Consider the following 20,166-nt stretch of genomic DNA (forward strand, 5'->3'; position numbering starts at 1 on the left):
AACAAATATTTATGTTCTTAGAAAAGCTCTTGTTTTGTGAAAAATTCAGGAATTTCATGTGCCAAAAGACAAATCCACATTCAGTCTTCAGCCCAAGGCAGCCAGGGATGCAGGTACTGTCCCCAAGAATGACACCCTGTCATCCCACAGGGAAATGGCTGCTTCTCACTCTGTGAATGGTGACAAAAATCTCATCAACTCAAACCACTTCAAACCCCAAAACTACAACTACAGCTGATCAAAAGCAACGCAAACTCCTCTCTATGTACTATTGCTTCAAATAAAAAATGTTGCAACTTAAGTCTCATTTTATGGGATTCTGCCTATAAAAAGGATACTGCCTATACAGTATCCTCACAACCCCCACTGACTAAGTGGTTTAACATTTTTTTAAAAGACTATAATTCACACATTATAGTGAATCTGTTTATCCCCAAAGGGCCTGAGAGGCCCTATGTTTATTCAAGTATCTCCCACATTCTAGGATGTAGGGGAGTATATTCAGATAGCAAATAACAAGTAACTGAATATATTAAGAATAAAACTAAAGTATTTTTCACTTGTTATATTCTGTTCATTATGAAATGGGAGAATGCTGTGCAATTACATATTTGCAAACCACTGCCTACAGAGAATGTTTCAGGCAGAAGACTTAGAGTAAACCAGAACCTCACAATATTAAGATTAAGGAAAAATGTGGAATTATTACTACAAATGTGGAATTACTACAAAATGGAGAAGGATGAGGAAACAAAGAAAGAAGCAGTGAACAGGCAAAATTTTATGTTCCATCTTCAGTAAAACAGAAGAGGACACTACAACAGAGCATTCAAAAGTCTGCAGCTCCCAAAAGGCCACTGCATCCATATCTGCACAATTAAATCTGCAGCAACCTCATAAAATATACAGTGAGGTAAAGACTACTGAAGGGGAGAGGACATGAAATGTCTACATCAGAACAGAAAAGCAAACAGACTCTATTCTGAATTGGCTTGTTAAGTTTTTGGCTTGTTAAGTTATACCAAACTATAGAGTTAACTAAAATCTTCCAAATTCAATTTTGAGAGCAATTACATTAAATGTATTTCATCAAGTTATCCTTCTTCCATTACTAACCACTTACCTAATTTCTTCTATCTCTAAAAGGGGGTCAAATCTGACAATGTGAAAAATTATGTTTGCAGAAGACAGTGTATTTTTATTTTCCTGCCACAACCCAGATTATTTTTTTCCTCTCAACATACTTAGAGAGTAAAGCTATAAAATAATGTCAAAAAATGCTGAAGAAAATCACTGCAGATCTGAAAACTCTTCTGTGCTGGCTGAGGCTGTTTGAACCACATATTAAGTTTTATCACAATGGGTTTTTTTTCTTCCATTTCCTCCCACAAACTCATCTAAAGCAGTTAGTGAACAGCAGGCTGAGTATCACCATGCAGGACCCTTCTCTCCAGGAGGGAAAGTAAACAAAAGACAATAAAATTCATTGAAGTTTAGACAGGGATTCAGAATGTAAGTTGTGGATTTTAAAACAAAACAGAAGTTCAGATTTGTCTTTCAAATCAAGCAATAAACTCCTGGTTCCATTTCAATTCTTTCCTTTCTGGCTTTGGTTCCCTCATTAACAAGTCTCTAGCAGATAAGAAAATTCCATTTAAAAGGAAATCTGTCTACTCAAATCAATCTTCCTTTACCCAAACACTATATAAGCAAGTATTTCAGACATAAACTTAACGCGATATTTTAGTAACTTGGACACAACTCTCCTTTCAGAGTAAAGAGCTGAAGAGAAACAGACTCAATCACTCATGGATTCAGTAAAACGTGAGATCTGGAGCACTTCCCAACCCTCAGTCTTTCTTAAAAATATGGAGACTAGTTTCTTTCAGCTGTTTTACTGAATTTCTGCTTTTTCATTTAGATGACCTCCTAAATTTTAAGTTACTGGCTTATTAATGAAAGGTTCCCTGTTTCAGAAATTTAAACTAGATAATGTTTGATCATAATGAATACACCCACCTTTTATACTTAATATTAGAAAAAGATTTCTGCCCATACCCTGTGTATCTAACCTTCACCCACCCTCAGGGGTTTAAACTTTTGATGTGGCATCTGGGTAAGACAGCGTGGATACAAGATGCTACAGAAGTCTGTAAAAACATAACTGTAGAGCCACGAGGAATTTTGGCATGAGAAATGATTATTTCTGAACAATTTCCACATGAACTTCACACAGGATAAGAGAATGAAAACTAAATCATCCCAGCATACCTACAGATTTTCAGAATGCCATATCCATATGTAGCTTGTTATCTGCATGTACCATGTTTCACATTCTTCAAGATCAGAATCTGTAACAGGACCTTATCTTTAGCACTCTTCTACACCCTCACAGTTTTCCCAAGACACTTTCTGAACAGGTATCCTCCTCTTGGCAGCTCAAAGACATCCAGGACAGCACGGGTACATGTTCTGAATCCTAATATTGTCAGAAAACTGAAAAACCCAAGTCCAGACAGCACTGCCAAAAGGCCACTAGATTTACAGGACACTTTTCTGGTGAAGGCAGAGACTTATCTCTACCTTTTCTGTTTTAACAAGAACACTTCTGACGGCAGCTGGCTAAGCTTAAACAGAATAATTATTTGCCATAAAAGGGCTCTGTTAGCTCACTAATACTTTGATATAGTCCAATTACTACTTTGCTTTAGAGATCAGACTTTAAAATTAATTCCCATACCTAAAGGCAAGCATGAGAAGTTCCACAGGTTCTGCTGTTACATTCACCTAGCAGGTCCTCCTCTTCTGCAGATAAAATGCCAAATCAGTGGTTAAAAAACTGAGACAGGTGGGGGAAGACAACCAAGAAACTCCTGAACAGACATTACCTTAACTTGGCAATGCTGAAGCTTATTTCTGAAACATTCCGTATTTCCAGCAATAAAAATGTACAGAAAACCTGGGAAACCCCAACCCCATATGAATATTAAAATAGGACAATCTTTGCAGTGCAAAATTATGATGCATATAACCAAAGTGCTGTCAATTCCAGGAGAATAAAATCCCAACTTGTTTCACTTAATCACAAGCATCTACAACATACACTCAAGTTGACATTTATTTACCAAGCAAACAAAACAGCAAAATATAAACAAAATCAAGATTTTCTAGCATTAATTGCTAGGAGGTCCCTTCGTCACACAATCACAGCAGGGCTTGTTTAACAAAGATATAAGCAAGATTCAGTTTGCCCTCTTCCAGTGAGCTTTCAAAATAGTAATTTTTAAAAACAGTCCTTCTGAGAAGGGAATTAATTAATTAATTTCTGATTATTGACTACATACAGTTTTAGCTACTACTGTTTTATGATGCATGGGAGCACAACTCCTGTAGGTACTTCAGGTGTTCACAAAAAGCAAAAATATAAGTTATCCCAGTTGGATCTCTTTATTTATAATAGAAAGATGATGAAAGATGGTAATAGACAAACATAAAATTAGTGTCTGTGGACAAAGACCTCTTTTGGAGAACCTAAAGTTCATTTGCCCTACATGAAATCCACCCTAAAAAAAAGAAACTTGTAAAGGAGGCTGAACCCACTGCTCCAAGACAGATCAAAATATTTTGCTTTTGCTACTTTGCCTGAGGGTTACTACAAAATATCTTTCTTTATTGACAGAAGGGGGCTATAAGGGCCAGAAATTACATCTGGTATAAATCACTAATGTTTCCCAAATATCTGCCTGTAAATCCATCCAAGTAACACAACCCTGAATTGCAGATCTCACTCCTTGCTACATGTGAGACTTAGACATGCATTATTTTGGTTAAGCAGAACACTGAGCAGAGCAACAGAAAGGCTTTGCCATATCTTGGACAAAAAAAAAACCCAACCCAAAACAGTGAAACAAGCAGCAAATTCCTTGTCAAACCAGCCTATAGTGGTCAATACAGGAGGAGGAAAAGGAAAAGCTGAGATTTTAAATCATTTAAATCGTGACATTACCTGTTTAACAACTGACAATAAATCTGGTCAGTTTATAAAACCAGAAACTGCCATTAATCTCTCAACACCATCTGCTGCTGACATGTAAAGGGAAGTCAGTTCTTCCAACGATGGCTTACTCACCACTTTACTTCATCTGTCATGTCCACCATAATGCCCAAAAGACCAAAATAAAATAGGAAAAGCTCTGGAATGCACGAACCAATGATAAATATGAAAAAATGCAAGACATGCTGACATTGTTGGAATTTGACTTAGCTACATCTGGTCAGCTCTTTTCTACAGAAACCTGGCTCAGGGTTCAGAAGCAGTCAGGAATCAATCATATGCTAAATATTATTTACAATGAAAAATAATGAAATTGAGAACAATATAGAAAATCATTAACATGCCACTGTATGCATTCACAAGACATTTATATTCTGAATGTCCTCTACTGTTCTGGTTCCTTATTCTAAAATAACCACAAGACAGCAGAACCCAAAGGGCAGCACAGTGCAGAAACAGGATTAACACAAAGCAGCATTCTGGAATTGCTTCTAAAATATGTGGAACAACACACTAGTACTGGACAAGCTGAAATTAAAAATTCATCAGGTTTGTGAGAAATCTACACAATGACCAGAAGTCCATGATCATAATAATATTTCTATTATTATGGCAGAATCTAGCAAAACAAGTAGGTAGCAAATTGAAAAGGTGAAAGAGCTGCTTTAGTGCCCTGTTACTTCACATACTGGATGCAAAAAGCTCAAAAAGAACCCGAGGTCTCCTTCCATGAATTCAGCCATCTACAGCCTTTAAATATAAAGTCACCAGCTTCAGAAACCTCTGAGTCAGTAACTGCTGGAGGCTGAGTATATCCAAAAGGAGCATCACTCTGTGATTTGTGATTTCTGTACTCTCCATTATGCCTCCTCCACTGAACCCTACCCCGAGCTGAGGTGCTGAATTAAATGGCTCCTTGATCCAACTTGATAGTGCTATTCTTACACAGTATTTTTGTCAACACTTCAAGATATTACTTCATACTCAATTTGGATTCTCCCACCAATGTGTTTACGAAGAGAGAGGACAAAAAATGTATTTAGGGAACACTTATTGGGACAACAGTTTTACGTAAAAAATGCACTTAAATCAGCCAGAAGAAAAGGAAGTCTGGCATGGAAAGCCTGAACAAATACTTAGGTTTTCTGCAATTAATTTTGTAGCCACTCTCGAGAATACTCACAGCTTCTAATCTCCCCTCAAACCAGTATAGTGCTGTATGCTTTTTAAAGAACAAGTGGTTCTTTAAGATACTTTTCCAATGAGGCATTAAGAAAAAACAATTTAAAGTACTGAAGTAACAATTACTGCTGCACATCATGAGCTGCTTAGCACTAGCAAGTTCTCAGGGCTCAGCTAAACTTAATCCTTTACTAATGGCTAATGCAAAACAGTATTTCAGAAACTCTTCCAAAAAGGGAAAGAAGTTATTTCTCTTGTTCCTGAAGGGATCACCCAGAAGAGATTTTTAGGATTAGTCCTTCTCCTTTGGGATCCTGGTGACATCAGCCAGACAGCCTGTGTAATCACTCGCTGAAGACAGGATCTGATACCTCAAGACAGTATTAAAAAGGAAAATATAACTGGGTTAATTTTATCCTACAACTACAGATCCTGACTCTGACTCCTGAGGCAGCTTAGCTGCACATTTTGTGACAAGTACAGTAACTGTAATTTATCAGGAATTCCTAACAACTGATGATAAGAAACAATCAAGTCCTTCCCCTGAAAACATATACTTATTTTAGTTGCTTTTCTTTTTATTTTTGAAATTAAGACAAAATGAGCAATCTTGGGATCTGTCTGTACCATCTGCAATGGGATAATAAACATTCAATGAACTCCATTCTCCAATATTACAAAAGGAACTTGTTGCTTTATGCTGGTCTCTACTGATTAGATGCAAACACCAGAGAAATATCATCACCTCCAGTGGTCCCCAGCTTCCTGTATTTAGTTACACAGACACTATTAGAAGATCATCCTCAGACTGTTTCAGCTCTACCCTTACTGGGTTTTTAAATCTCTGCCAGTATGTAGATATTGGATATAATGGAGCTAGCCAGAAAGTTTTTCTCTGCGAAGGTGAAATGGCAACATAAACATATGACAGGGACTAGTGGAATTTCTCCAGCAATTTGCAATTTCCCCCCATGTAGCTACTGCAAGGTCATTACAGGCCATATCCTGCAGAGAGAGAGTAAAAACCTGCCAAGTTTCTGGTCTAATACTAGAAGAGAACTACAAGAAAAGTGGATAGGAAGCTATGTAGAAGGTATCGTTTTTGGACCATGTACATGTATTACACAGCTGGAAACCTTAAACTAGCAAGTGGAGCAGAGTGTGGACTTCCAGGTTTGTTCTGGACATAGTGCTGCTGCTTTTGTGAGCTACTGCACCCGTGCTGGGAAGCCAGGCCAGGAAGCCCAGCCAAAAGGGCAAAGTGCCACATGTAAGCCCATCCCAGCTTCTGCAGAACGAGCTCAGATGTGCCAGGATCACAGACTGGGCTGCTCCCACGGCCAGGGAGCATAGACCTACCCTGGGACCCCCAGCATGGGAGCTGCAGAGTACACATATGTACTCTCTGTTTCCTGTACAGAAACTCTGCATTGCTCTGGGGATCATGCTTGGATTACTTCATATTAATACATGAAATAAACCTCAGCCGTCCTCCTCCAAACAGCATTGCTTCACTTCTAACACAAGCAATGAGTAAGAAAATCTCATTCCTCACTGGTAGTGAAAACAGTGACTTGAAAAGCAGTTCAGGACAAATCCCAGTCCCAGGGCACCCTGGCACATGAGCAGCTCAGGAGCCCACGAGTCTGGCACTGATTCAAACCTCTAACATGTGATACCCACCACCCATAACACACAACATCCAGGGGTGCACTGCCTGGCTTTAAAGCTGTGAAACCTCATCAGGAGAGGCATGGATTTTAGAAGGGTGAAAAGAGGGAGGGGAGGAAGAGAGAGTCACTAGTTGTCCCACTTCATCTCCTTTTCCCCAGGAAAATGAAAGCATTACAGCTGTTCCTCAGAGGCCTGGAAAAGCTGGTGGTTATCAACAGAAATCTAACTCACATCAGAGCTGGGCAGATCACATTTATTCCCAGCTGAAAACTAACTCGCAGACAATGTTTTAAATAGTCTTCATTTCTGTTAACAAAAAATGCCCAAACAACAAGAACACCCAACAGCAGAGCACTGGAACATTTGTTACATGATATGCCCCTCACCTCAGTGCAATAGTAATCTGCTGTGCCCATCAGACAGAGATATAATTACCCTGCACAAAAGGCAGCATTTGAAACATGGTGATTTTTGCTGAATAAAAAGAGTAAGAGGCTGGACAACAAGAAATTGAGAGAGAAACCAGATGAAAAATAAAACCAGACAAACAGGTTCTGCATTAACTTGTAACCTACAATAAACAGGTATCTGAGCGCAAAATTAATCAGCTTTTACTCTAAGGATATTTACCTAATTTCCACTTTGCAGCCACAATCAGCTACATAAAACCACAGTATGATGCACTAGCATTAAGGCTTTGGATGCTGGCCATGAAGTTTCAGGCTAGAGCCTGAAACCAAAGAGCACCGATACCAAGACATTACAGTTATCACCACAGAAAATACATGTATGTCACAAGCCTGACAACTATACGTGGACAAACGTGAAAAATCTCCTTTACATGTTCCCTCATATTTGTTTTTCCTTATTTTAAACCTGCACAGTTGCAAACCCTACCTGTGACAAGAAGAAAAGCCCCAGTTTTTTTACAATTGAGGACTTATATAATAACATCTTGCAACCTTTAAATGCTTCTTTGCATTTGCTTTTGACCTTTGTACTTTGAAGTGCACTATGCTAGATAAAAAAAAAAAAGCCAGAAGTGTGACCCTCTGTTTCAACCTCTCTGAAAAGAGCAGGGCTGCAATATTGCAAGGGCTGAGATGAAGCAGGTAGTTTGGGTAGTTTTGTAGCTCGGGTTTGGCACAGGAGCAAATAACCCCATCACTCAGCAGCCACTGAGCCCCAACCACTCTGGGAAACAGTGTTCCAGTGCTTTTCTCCTGATCATTTCTGCCCAAAAGACAACGCCAAGAAACCAGACAAACCTTTCTTTTCATTTTAAATGAACTGTGCACCAGGAAAAATTAAAGGCTGCTCTCAATGGACAACCAGTGTAAAACAAACTGCATAGGTGGACATATTAAATATCACCTCCTCTTCCTGAAAAAAAAACAAAATAAAAAACCCACACAAATATGCCTCAGTTGTCAATGCTATTAAACATGCCACCTTTTAGTCCAATTTATCCTTATTAACCATGAGCTGGACAAAGAATTACTCAAAATATTGACTCTGCCCATTCCTTTTACTTCTGAGTAACGATTCAGGAAAGTCTGAACCAGTTAGCATTAAAACATTCTCCTTAACAAAACCAAGGAAAACAAATTCTTGAACAACATTCCTCAAAATATGAGTATTGATAATTTTAGTATAAATTACACATTCAAACCATAAACAAACGATAAATATTTCTGATACCTAGAAACACATTTACACAGTTCTGGGAACTCATTTATTATTTAGTTTTATTGAAAAGAACTGTAAATAAAATCAGCAATACAGCAACTCTGTTTCTTCTCTGTATGTGCGACCTTGGAAGAAGGTAACAATCAACAGGGCTGTGTTAATGGCAGGACTGGATGGTCTTAGAGGTATTTTTCAGCCCACAATTCCCTGATTAACTGCAGCTGACAGAAAACCATAACATACGTTCTGTGTTTAAGGTGTGCAAAACCAGGACCATTTAACAATCCAAAGCATTCATTAACATTCACTATTGTTATACAATACCATTCTGAATTATTCACTGAGAAATTTAATACACATAGAAGTATCCCGGCTATGTAGGGCTTTTCCTCAGAGATAAAGTTATTGCAAACCACATTCCTTTAAATGGAGTCTAGCAATAAAAGCTAAATAAAGGGGGAAAAGGGTTCCCAGCAGCATTCTTATTTACAGCTTGGTAAGGCAAATGAAAAAAAGCTTAAACATTTCTGCCAGTGTTTAAAAGAAGTAAAAAACCAAAGAGCTTGACCACAAAATTAATGACACCAAATACAATATCTAGATATTTTCATTTAAAACAAGTCACTGGGTTACAGCAAGCAAAACCAGCTCTTTTCAGGCAACAAATAGGCATAGGGACTACATTCCAATTGCCAAAACCTGATGGCAAAGAGGCCAGCTGACCACTGAGTACATTTTTCTTTTAATTCAGAACCAGAAATAGAGAAAAAGGGAGGTTTGTTTTTTTTTTCCCCTGAAACACCTGCTTATTAAGAAGCCAGAATACCTCATTCTCCAGGAGTTAAAGACCATCTCTAAATGCAGAGGCCTCCTCAGCTCCCTTGCTCAGGTGCACATCCTGACTAGGTCTCGGCTACACGTCTAGAGGGAGTTTCTGTTTCATACATCACATACTTCCACATGCCCTGATTTGCTCTGGAGACTCACTTTACTGATATGGAAACTGAATTTATGGGGTATTCCTATCCTGGGGAAGAAACAGGTACCAGAACTGGAGTGCATCTGTTCTTTTTTTGAGACAAAGGGAGGCATAGAAAATTACTCCCCCTGTTTGTGAGGCATCTACTAAATGCCTGAAGATGAGCATAGAAACACTGAAATTCCTGTATGATTAACAAACCTCACAAAATCCAGAAAACAAAAAAAAGTACTACCTTCTTTTCAGTGGTGCTTGAAGTCTTTGACACTAATGCTGTTTCAACAAGACCCTGCTCAAGTAAGGAGTCATATTTTATGCTTCTTTTTCTGCTTCTCCTCTCCTTGTTTGCTGGCTTCTGTTCATTTTCCTCTGACTGAGACACATCTGCACCATTGTCCCCGCAAATGGAGGACTCGAAAAGAGGCTTCCCATTCATGTAGGTTTTAGTGATTTTCAGCTTTATTTCTGGAGAGCCATTCTTGATAGGAGTAGTGTTGGGAGGTGTTCCAACTCCCTTTATTTCCTGAGGTTCAAAGCGCAGCTTGGCATCTTGGGCCCCGGACTCGCCATTAAACACCCGAGAGGTCAGGTCTTTCAATTTATCAGCTGGAATAAATGGAAGAGTCTCATGGCCATTATATTTTTGCATGACACCTTCCTGTAGAGTGGCAGAAAGTTGTGCTTTGCCCAAGTAGACAGAACATTCACGATTCACTTCACAATTCTGAGGTTTCCCATTGGTATTTCCAAGGATCTCTGGTACCTGCTTCATTTTGATGCAGTTAATTTTTTGTGTTAACAGTTGAGAACTTCTTTTGATGCTAAAGTCCATTCAGCCCAGGTGTTTCCAGTCTTACACTGCTATATTAAGACAAAAAGACAAAAAATATTTTTAAGAAGAAATGTCAAAAGCTATTAAATATTCAGGAAGACGTCAGCACTAATATAAAACTCAACGTATTTCATTAGAGTTTTACTAAAAAAAGCTTTGTTTACAATCTTCAGAGGCAAAATGCCTCAATATCTGTTAATATGCATTACAAAAAAAATTCCAAGAAAAACAGATCTATGAATCATCAATTCTATTAAATCGAAAGTGGAATGCAAAATCACAGCTTTCATTTTAACCATTTGTTAACCATTTACAGCATGAGTGTTGCCTACAACAACTACACAAAGGTACTGCTATATAAAACAAGTAAGAGGTTAGACCGAAGATAATATCATTATTAACAACATAAACCAGATGAGTTTACCTCCAGGAGGCTGTGCCAGCATGGAAACTCCACAGGCTGTGTTCCTGTAGCACCTACACTATGGACAGCAGCATCACAAACTTCCCTTCCTCACTCTCCAAACCTCAACCAGCCATCAAAACACACCCCCTGCAGAAACACCACAGCTCAGAGAGTCTCCAGACATCTCCCAAAGCATTCTGGCTGTAAGAATGAATAAAGAGTGAGCCTTTTGGGCCAGGAACACCAGCCCACTGGGAAACAGCTAATCCTTCAGGCTGGTGACCATACTGGACAAAATTTAAATTATCACAGCAACTCCTGGAATTTCAGACTTTTCATGGCAACAATATCACCTAACACCCACTTTTCATACAGAAATCTGCAAACATGCAACAAGCTAAAACTGCACTATTTTTAGGCCCTAAACAGGTTCTCCAAGGATTCTAAAAGCTAACCCTGCTTATTTCAACATTATACCACTTTTGCAAATAAATCAATCTGGCAGAATGACTCCTTTGTGCTCCTAAACCAGGCAAGATGATGGTTTCAATTTTTAAAATTCACATGCATAGATTCTTCATATTAGTGGGTCCAGTATATACACGATATAGAAAAATACACCATCATAAATATTATGAAAACTCAGCAAAATAATCATCATATCCATGCTCAAGGTAACCAGTTTCATATATGATTAAGGCCAAGGGCTGTCACATCGAATCAAAATTTCATCAAATCTAGTCTCATGTGCTTCCAAAAAAGTGCAGCAAAAACCATGATGAATAACTACTGAATTGTCAGTTGCTATGGGAGAAATCACTTCTGAATCTCACCTTGTTTATTAATGCACGTGGTTATAATGCTTACAACTGGCATATTCCTCCAACTTGCATTTTTGATAGCTCTACATCAGGAGTAGCAATGCAAACATGTTCATAACTGAGCACTGCTGTAGCCTGCCAAAGCTTCTTAAGGATGTCAAGCCTGAATTCAAAGCAGCTGACAAACATGATACCTTTTCATTTACAAAGATACCGAAAAAAATTGAAAAATCATAACTCCATCACTCCTTAGCAAATGCTCCAATCTCCCTAACATGTTGCTCTAAAATATCTACAAGATAAAAGGCTGTCTTTCCACACAAGCTGTGTAGACTCATTTGAGAGATGAAAACCGTTCTTGCTCCAGGAACAAACAGCAGTCTGAAAATCTGGCATTAAACAAGGCAAGGACAGCAAGTGTACCTGAACTCCAAGTGAATCTGCAAGAGAAAAAAATTCTAATCTTTCTTTAGCCAGATCAAGTCTGAATTACCAATAAAATCTCTGATAAAATGAGCAGAAAGCAGCTGTCTATATTAACTTTTCTTAAGAGGAATTAGAGATGAAAGGAAACTGAAAACTCAACCAGAACAGAATAAATGACTAAACCTAAAGGGAACTGATATCCTTTCACAGCACATTCTCCGAAAATATGGACATGAGGCAAATTCTCCAACCCAATTAATAACACGAAATAAGTGTTTCAAGCTGTGATTCAGCAGATTTAACTGAAATCACATTTCTCTTAAGAAACAACTAGTGACAAATTCTATAAACCTCCGGGCAAAATGCAAACCTGCTGGGAAGCATGTCCCGCAGCTAGAGCGCAAAATCCCTTAGAAAAACCTCCAAAACCAAGAACAAGACAACCAAACCACCGGACTGCTGCTGAACCTGCGCCTCCTTGGCAGGGGTCCTGCCGGAGCCAAGCGGAGGTTGGATTTGGGAAGCTCCGAGCTCGCCCCGGGGCAGAGCGCGGCTCCGCGCGGCCGCAGCGCCCTCCGGTGGGCGCGGCGCGGCCCTTCCCGCCCACGGAAGGTTTCGGGATGGCTCCCTCAGCTGCTGGTCACGGCACCGATGGGCTTCGGCATCGGGCCAGCCGCATCTCCTAACCCGCAGGTTGTTCCGTGCTGCTGAATTATAATTCTCACTCTCACCACATAAGTCTTGGAGCTACAAAGCCGTCCAGCTTGAGGCACGCCTCCAAAGAAGCAGTAAATAATCCAGTGAGGTTGTTACTGGTGCACCCGGTCCCAGGACAATGATGAATTAGAATGGGTATCTTAAGAACGTCAAAACAAAAATTGCCATAGTCACGGAATAACTTAGGCTGGAAGGGATTTCCTCGGATCATCTATTCTGACCCCTAGATCAAACTTCTCAAGGCCTTGTCTGAACAATGACCCACAGATAAACAAGTTAAAATCTGTGGCTTAAAAAAATCAAGTTATTCTCTTTCTAGCTAATAAACCTAACAGCACACACTCCATATCACAAAAACAAAACAAACCAAGCAAAAAAAACCCCAAACCAACCAAAACACCAAAAAAAACAGAAAAAGAAACCAAAACAAAAAGACTCTGAACTTTTAGCAGTTACCTTGATTTCCCCAATCCACCTGAAGATGCACAGATTTCAAGAACTTCAGTGAGTGAAGGTTCAGTTAATGATTCTCACAAACACAGGTCACTAAAAACAGCTGAAAGCACTGAAAAAGGCTCCTCAAATCACTGGAGCCTAGAGACAACAAATCCAGGAGTAATACTGGTAAAAGGAGGAAGTTAATGTACCCACAACAATTGTAAATGAGAAAATGAAGATAAAGGCAGTAATTTGAAACTGTGAGGTATCAGGACCAGGAGATACAGATTATAAAACATGGGAAATAGACCAAGTTTGTACAAAGATTTAATGGAACCAAATGAGGAGAGGCTTAAAGTAAGAGGCAGAATAATGGGCTAAGATAACAGATGTGAGTACCTAACACAAAATATAATCCCATGGGGAGATGAGACATGTAGACAGCAATTTGCAGGTTAGTCACCATCTCTAGGACAACCAGTGGGATGGAAATTAGTGATACACATCTCAGTCCTCCTTGCAAAAAATAAGCTACATTGTGGGGTCTGGGTAAAAGAAAGAAAATCTACACATGGGAATAACAAAGGGTTTCAGGAAAGAAGATAAAAATTTAAGCCAGGTACGTTTTGCACCACCTTTACTACACAAAACTTCACAGTAACACTGTAAGAAGAAAAAGGACCAGGCCTTTGTGAGAGGAGGGGAACGAGCAGGAAAGAAGGGACAAGGAGAAAATAACGACCAACCAAGCAGGGCTGCTGTGAGTTTGGAATTAATGCAGGGAGATCTAGAAGACAAGACATGAAGGAATGAAATGAAATAGACAGATCACAGACAAGATCTGGTTGATTCAAGTTGTAAGAGTAAGGAACTGAAGCAGCTGAGCATACAATTAGATTTGGTATCTAAAATCAAGTGCACTCCTGCTGGACCACAGCATCACACAGAAGCAAAAGCAATCCCTTATCTCTTTCTAGATGATTCTAGAAACTTATTGAAAAGGAAGGTGGGGGGAGGGCAGGGAAAGGAAGGGGACAAAAGCAGCACATGCTAGCAGGAGCTAATGAGCTTAAGCCAGTATCGTGCCATACTGAATGTCTGGTGACCCAACAAGTACCATTTTCACTAACAAAAGGGAAAAAACCATTATAACCAGGAGTCTGCTGAACAAACATGATGTTTTGGCTTGTGAACAAATAGCTTTCAGTATGGAAAAGAAGATCTCTTATCAGATGAGGTCTCTAGAATTTTTAATCAACGACAACTGGATAATCCTTGCGGTGGCTTCGTACACATTTTCATACTAAAAAACCAGGTTCTATATAAGGCAAACTATCTTGCAGACATTTTAAATCATGCATTAATTACTTGAAAGTTCATCATCTGACAGGAGCCATGAGTCAAATGCAGTTAGTGTGCATGTCAGATTCCTCCTTCACTGTCCAAGCCACTATCATTTATGTGATATTTATTGGCCATTTCTTCCACATCTGCTGTAATTTCAGAGATGCTTTTCTGGTGTGTCAGAAAGAATGGAGTACTCCATTCCTTTCAATTCTGCCAAAGGGAGGGAACTGAGTAAGTAACCACCAACGAGCATCTCTATTAAATATCACTTTTATTTTGTCTAAGGGTTTTCTTACTCTGGTGAATTACTTGGGGCAGGCACAGGGCGGTGGGGGAAAGAAGAGGAGGATGACACACCTCAATACAAACTCACACTAAAAGAACTTTATCCACAAAAGCTATTTTTATTACCTACAAATCAGGCTTTCAGCTGGCCCTAAAAAGCTAGTAGATGGCTGCTGCTTTTTTGTGTTAAGAGTGCTTTCTGGTGTTCTCCATTGTCTCATCAATTTTAAGACAAAAGGTTGTTTTCCAGATCAGAATGAGAGAAAATACTTAACGAGATTCAGAAGGTTACAACACTTTTTTTGCTAATACATTTGAAAACCTAAGTATGCTTACTCATATTATCTCGTATAAAACCCTAAAATATCAAATAGGAGTAGATGAGTATTTACTGTTGTGTAGTACAACTGTTCTTCACTGCATTAAAACAATGAAAAATGACTACAGGATCTAAACAGAATTTTATTTTAGAAGAAAACACAACTAAAAATTGCATTGCAAGATTGGCCAAAAGGTGTCACAAACCAGTTCTAGCCAGAAAATTCAAAAGCATCATCTCTCATGAAGAAAACCTTTACTGTAGCAGCTGAGATAGAATTGAAAATAGGAAAATTTTTTTAAAGCATTTGTCCAAAGAAGACGATTTTTAATGTAAAAGCACCTGAAGTAAATACTTCATTAATCTTGCAGTAGATATAACTAGAAAAAGTACATTTTGAAAACTCTGTGAAAAAAGTTAGTGTACTTACAGTTGCACTTACTACCCAATATTACTTGCCACCAAATATTTTTAGGGGAAAAAGAAAGTATCCATCTTTTAAAATTTGTTTTGGATTTGCTTTTTTTCCCCGATGGATAAAATCTCTGAACTTCAATGTCACAGCCTATTTTCATGAACCAAAAGAAGTATTTACTGCCTTCTTATCAAGACAATAGGTAATACCAACGTGTACATTTAACAACTGTAGAATGGAAAGCAATTTCTTCCCTTTAGATGCCACTTGCTACTGCAGAAAGCAAGCTCACAAAATGGATGGACTTGCTTTCTTGTTCTTCCTTGGGAAAAGCTTTTGCAACCAACCCTTTTATGCGGACAAGGCTAGAAGATTCGGCAAGAGGATTCCTCTCCATGAGTTCCTTTTCTTAAAATCCCATAAATACTTTTTTCCACTGCTGCAGAAATTTAATGTTGTCAGCTCCACTCATGCTGCTGGAGGTGGGTAAAGCAATGAGATACATTTGAGTAAAATCAAATTCTTCTAAGGTGTTGTAATTCTGTCTGAAGAGAGACTACACATACCACTGTGGTGGGACCACAGATCAAACAGAAAAGAATGGCTTCTCCTGTGCACATGAGCAGAGAGGAGCACTGGTGCCTAAAGTGGTAGAAACTAGTGAATATACCACCAGTATTTGATAAATACAAAGGCAGCCCCCAAACCTGAGACTTTTCTGTGTCCTGGAGAGCTCCAATGGGAATGGTCCCTCTCTAGCAAAACAAGACTCAACAATTCAGTTCTTCCTCAGTTTAGTTCTTTGCTCACCAATGAAATGATGTCTCTCCTTGTCTTTCAAGCAGGTCAGAGTTGTGCATCTAAATAGCTTGGGAACAAAGAACCAAACACAATCACACACAATCTCAAACAGCACAGCACTTCAGTGCAGAGTTCCTTTTATACTGCTTTTTCACCTGGTCTAACACTACTTTAATTTCCCTTTTTTAATCCCATTGCCTTTTTTTGTCAGCATCCCACCTCTATTCCTTGCACCACACTTTCAGGATCTGAAAGGCTTACATAACATTCACTGCAGCAGATAAACACACTATAATCTGCTTCCTCCTCACTGTGGCCAGTGATCCTGCTCTTATTCCCATATGTAGTTGTGACAGCATTGCAACTGCCTGAAGCTTCACCAAGAGAATCACGAAAATTTCTGACTGCGCAAATTCTGAGGGAATTCAAGGAAGGGAAGTTCAAACCTGGGGTGACACCACTAAATGTTATAGGCAATGAATTAAGATGCAGTGCTAACAAGATGTTATCTGCTACACCTCTACAGAAATCAGGGTTTGCCAGACCTGACCAGACAGCAGCTAACTCTAATCCAGAGCTACAATCATTTTGCCTAGACCCTGACAAGTCTGCTATCTTTGTCTATCACAGCATTAAAACCTGCTCATCCAAGTGGGTGCATTTAAATGCCAGAAGCACACTTGGTGCATTGGAATCATTCTAGGAAGTGGCAGTGACACTGGAGATATGTGAGGCTTTGCCAACACGATGAAGGCCCAGCTGTATGTACACAGAGAGGGCACAAAAATCCTGGAGCAGCACTTGGCCACATCCTCTGTTTTTTACAGAAGCAGCAACACATCGCACTCATAGTGCACCTCTCTGATGTGGACAGGTAATGTGTACAAACAGCTGATTTCTTTCACCCAGTACATTCAGCTTCACATCTCACAGCATTAGGTAAAGATCTGGAGGGTAAAGGTCACAGGTAATTAATCCTGACTCCTGGCACTACAGAATTTACCTTACAGATATGAACCATTCACTTAAAACTGCACATACCCACATCTGAATGGAACTGACTATAATGTGATCCTGGCCATACTGTGCTAATTCTGATCTACTTCACACAGACCATAACCATTTACATGCAACTACATTAATAATTCTATCAACATATTACCTTGAGGCAAAACACACGCACAGAGGGAACTGGCAGATGTATGCCAGGAGCACTCAAGCAAGGCCTGAGACTTCAGACATTAGAAACTCTTCAAACAAATCCAAATACTTCCTATGAAGTGGCCTTTCTGGTTTGGACATAACTTGAAGTATTTCCCTGTGCTGGAGCTTTACCATGCTCCTGCCAAAATGCATTACCATCATTCTCAAGGTTCTTAATTCCTTTTTTATTTCTTTTGCTACATCTACATCAAAAATCTCTCAGAAAGTGATTAGTGTAACTGTTAGAGGTAAAAGGTCTGGAATTTGAGTTTTAAGTTTCTCTAGATATAGTGTACCTTATCCATTCCACTTGTAAGACAGAAAAATAAAACACTTCTCTGTCTAATAAACCAATTCCTTCCTGTCCACTTTCCAAAACTTCTGTGTAGAGAGGTTTGCAGTGGGTATCTCCTGCAATTTTTTTGCTTTCCTTTCAGCACAGTACTAGCTTTGTGCATTACTTCACTGTCTTATCAAATTTAGTTCTTTGGACAAATTGTGTTGTACATACTTCTCATGGGAAAATCTAGTTCTGACTGTAGAAATAAGTAGTGTTAAGCAATTGTAGCTCCTCTCCCTATTTGCAGAGTTTCTGCAGGCTCAGCTATCACTACCATTTTGAGCCAGGCTTTCACCTGATGAATAGATATTCCACATGTACTTTCAGCTACACATTTTATGGCTGGAACTTGGTTTTTGCACTACTGCTGAATTTCAGTCACATTCCACATTTAATCCCAGCATTTGTTTCTAGTTTGTTCAGGAGTGCTACTATAAACCAGCTTCTGAGTCTGCATTTTGCACTCACAGAAAAATCACATTAATTTCATTCTGAAGTGTTTGATTGAAAATTGTTGCCAACCACTCCATATAGGGAAATGATCCATATTCACATCTTTCACCCTACACTGTTCTACAAGGTTCATACTTTGGCTTAAATCCCTCTGCCTTTATTATCAGACTGGAATCTAGTCATTCTTTACTACAGAGATAACTCCCCAGTTTAGATGTTTCAGAGTGCCAGTGCAGTCAGGATCTTTGCTTCAATGAAATCCCACCAAGGCTGGCAAGTTCCACAATTCATTTATCTGATATGTGATCTTGGGAACCTCAGCTCCAGAGACTAACCATGCCACAGCATGAACATTTACACTTCTGCTTATTAGAATAAATAAATATGTGGAATGGCTCCCAAACACCATCACAGAAGGCTGCATTACTACATATTCTTTCTAATGCTTCTTTTATTCTTCAATCAGTAGCTTTTCAAAATATTTCAAATTCCATTTAAATCACATCTCTAATGAGATCTTCCCTAACCTCAGTCTTTTCTCTTAAAGATATTTTTGTCACAGTATATCTCATCTTCTGCTCCTTTGTGTATCTCTTGTTTACTATGGCAGAACTCAGAGAACAGAACTCACTCCTAAATGTTATGATCTTTGACTTTGGCAAAGAAAACATGGAATTCTGATCTTAGCCCTCAAGGCCAAGTACGTTTGAAGATGATTTGTATACCTTGAGTTTGGCTCAGCTGGTTGGAGCATGGTGTTAATAAGCCAATATTGTGGGTTCAGGCCCTGTACAGATCACTCACTCCAGTGCTGGACTCAATGGTCCTTGGGGCTCCCTTCCAACTCAGGACACTCTATGATTCTGTATAAAACACATTTTTAACGTCTATTTTAGCATGGATGTGAGATAATAATATTTCAGTATTTTGTATAAGGCACAAGCCAAGGAGATGTCACAAAGACAGTTCAATGGTGATCTCTGTCAGCCAAAAGAACAAGACATCCTTGTGCTCCTCCAAAGAGACACAGAAAACCAACAGAAGCCTTCACAGACAGCAGAGGAAAAATGGTAAAGCTTCTATGAAAATGAAGTTCAATAGTACATCATGCTGCAGTTTTCCAGTTATTTGCCACCTAGGTATCCTTACCCCAAATAGTTCCAATTTGTGCTGGGGAGCTGAATATCAAAGTTCAAAAGAAGATCAAATTGCTGTCTTTCACAAAGAGGAAACAGGACAAGCTAAAAGGATGGGAACAGAACTAGAAACAGAGCCATCACCTGTTGAGCAATCCTTGCAATTTAAAACATGCTGTAAGTCTCATATATTTTACTAGTTTCACAATAAGTCATATACAGAACCTGCATCAGTGGTGCCCCAGGGCAGTCATTTTGCCCAACATATGAAAACTGTGAAATACATTAAGTTAGTACTTCACTTTTCCATACTCACTAAGTACAATCTGATTGCTGTGAAACATTCAAATACATTTTCAAGCACCTACTTTCCAGGTAGCTCAGCACATCATGGTACCCTAAGAACAACTTCCATGCAATAGTATTATTCCTTAACATTAGCAAGGATAGTACAAATCCTGCTTTTGGTTCAAGAATGATTCACAGGTATTTGTTTATTGCACACAATATGCAGTTTCAAAAATTCAGTTTATGTTATAATCTACTGTATGCTTTGGACAGAAGTTGCTTAATGAATGTACAAGGGAGTCAATAGATTATCTGGTGCTAAAGTTTAGAGCTGCTTGTCAGGAAGGTTGATGCACAGTCC

At 39.0% G+C, this 20,166-nt stretch overlaps 1 protein-coding gene across 5 annotated transcripts in view; it reads right to left on the reverse strand.

The window, feature by feature from the left end:
- Positions 1 to 20,166, reverse strand: part of NSD2 (nuclear receptor binding SET domain protein 2) — a 100,720-nt gene that overhangs the window by 49,884 nt on the left and 30,670 nt on the right. For 3 of the 5 annotated variants that reach the window (XM_064418905.1, XM_064418908.1, XM_064418904.1), the window contains one exon: positions 9,814 to 10,439. In XM_064418905.1, coding sequence (XP_064274975.1) covers positions 9,814 to 10,410 — 597 coding nt within the window. In that variant the 5' untranslated portion in view covers positions 10,411 to 10,439. Of the gene's footprint in view, positions 1 to 9,813; positions 10,440 to 10,834; positions 10,967 to 20,166 lie in introns of those variants that run through there. The other 2 variants (XM_064418906.1, XM_064418907.1) reach the window with 2 other exon arrangements.

Source organism: Passer domesticus, chromosome 4 (assembly GCF_036417665.1).
Source record: "Passer domesticus isolate bPasDom1 chromosome 4, bPasDom1.hap1, whole genome shotgun sequence".
Taxonomy (NCBI): Eukaryota; Metazoa; Chordata; class Aves; order Passeriformes; family Passeridae; genus Passer; species Passer domesticus.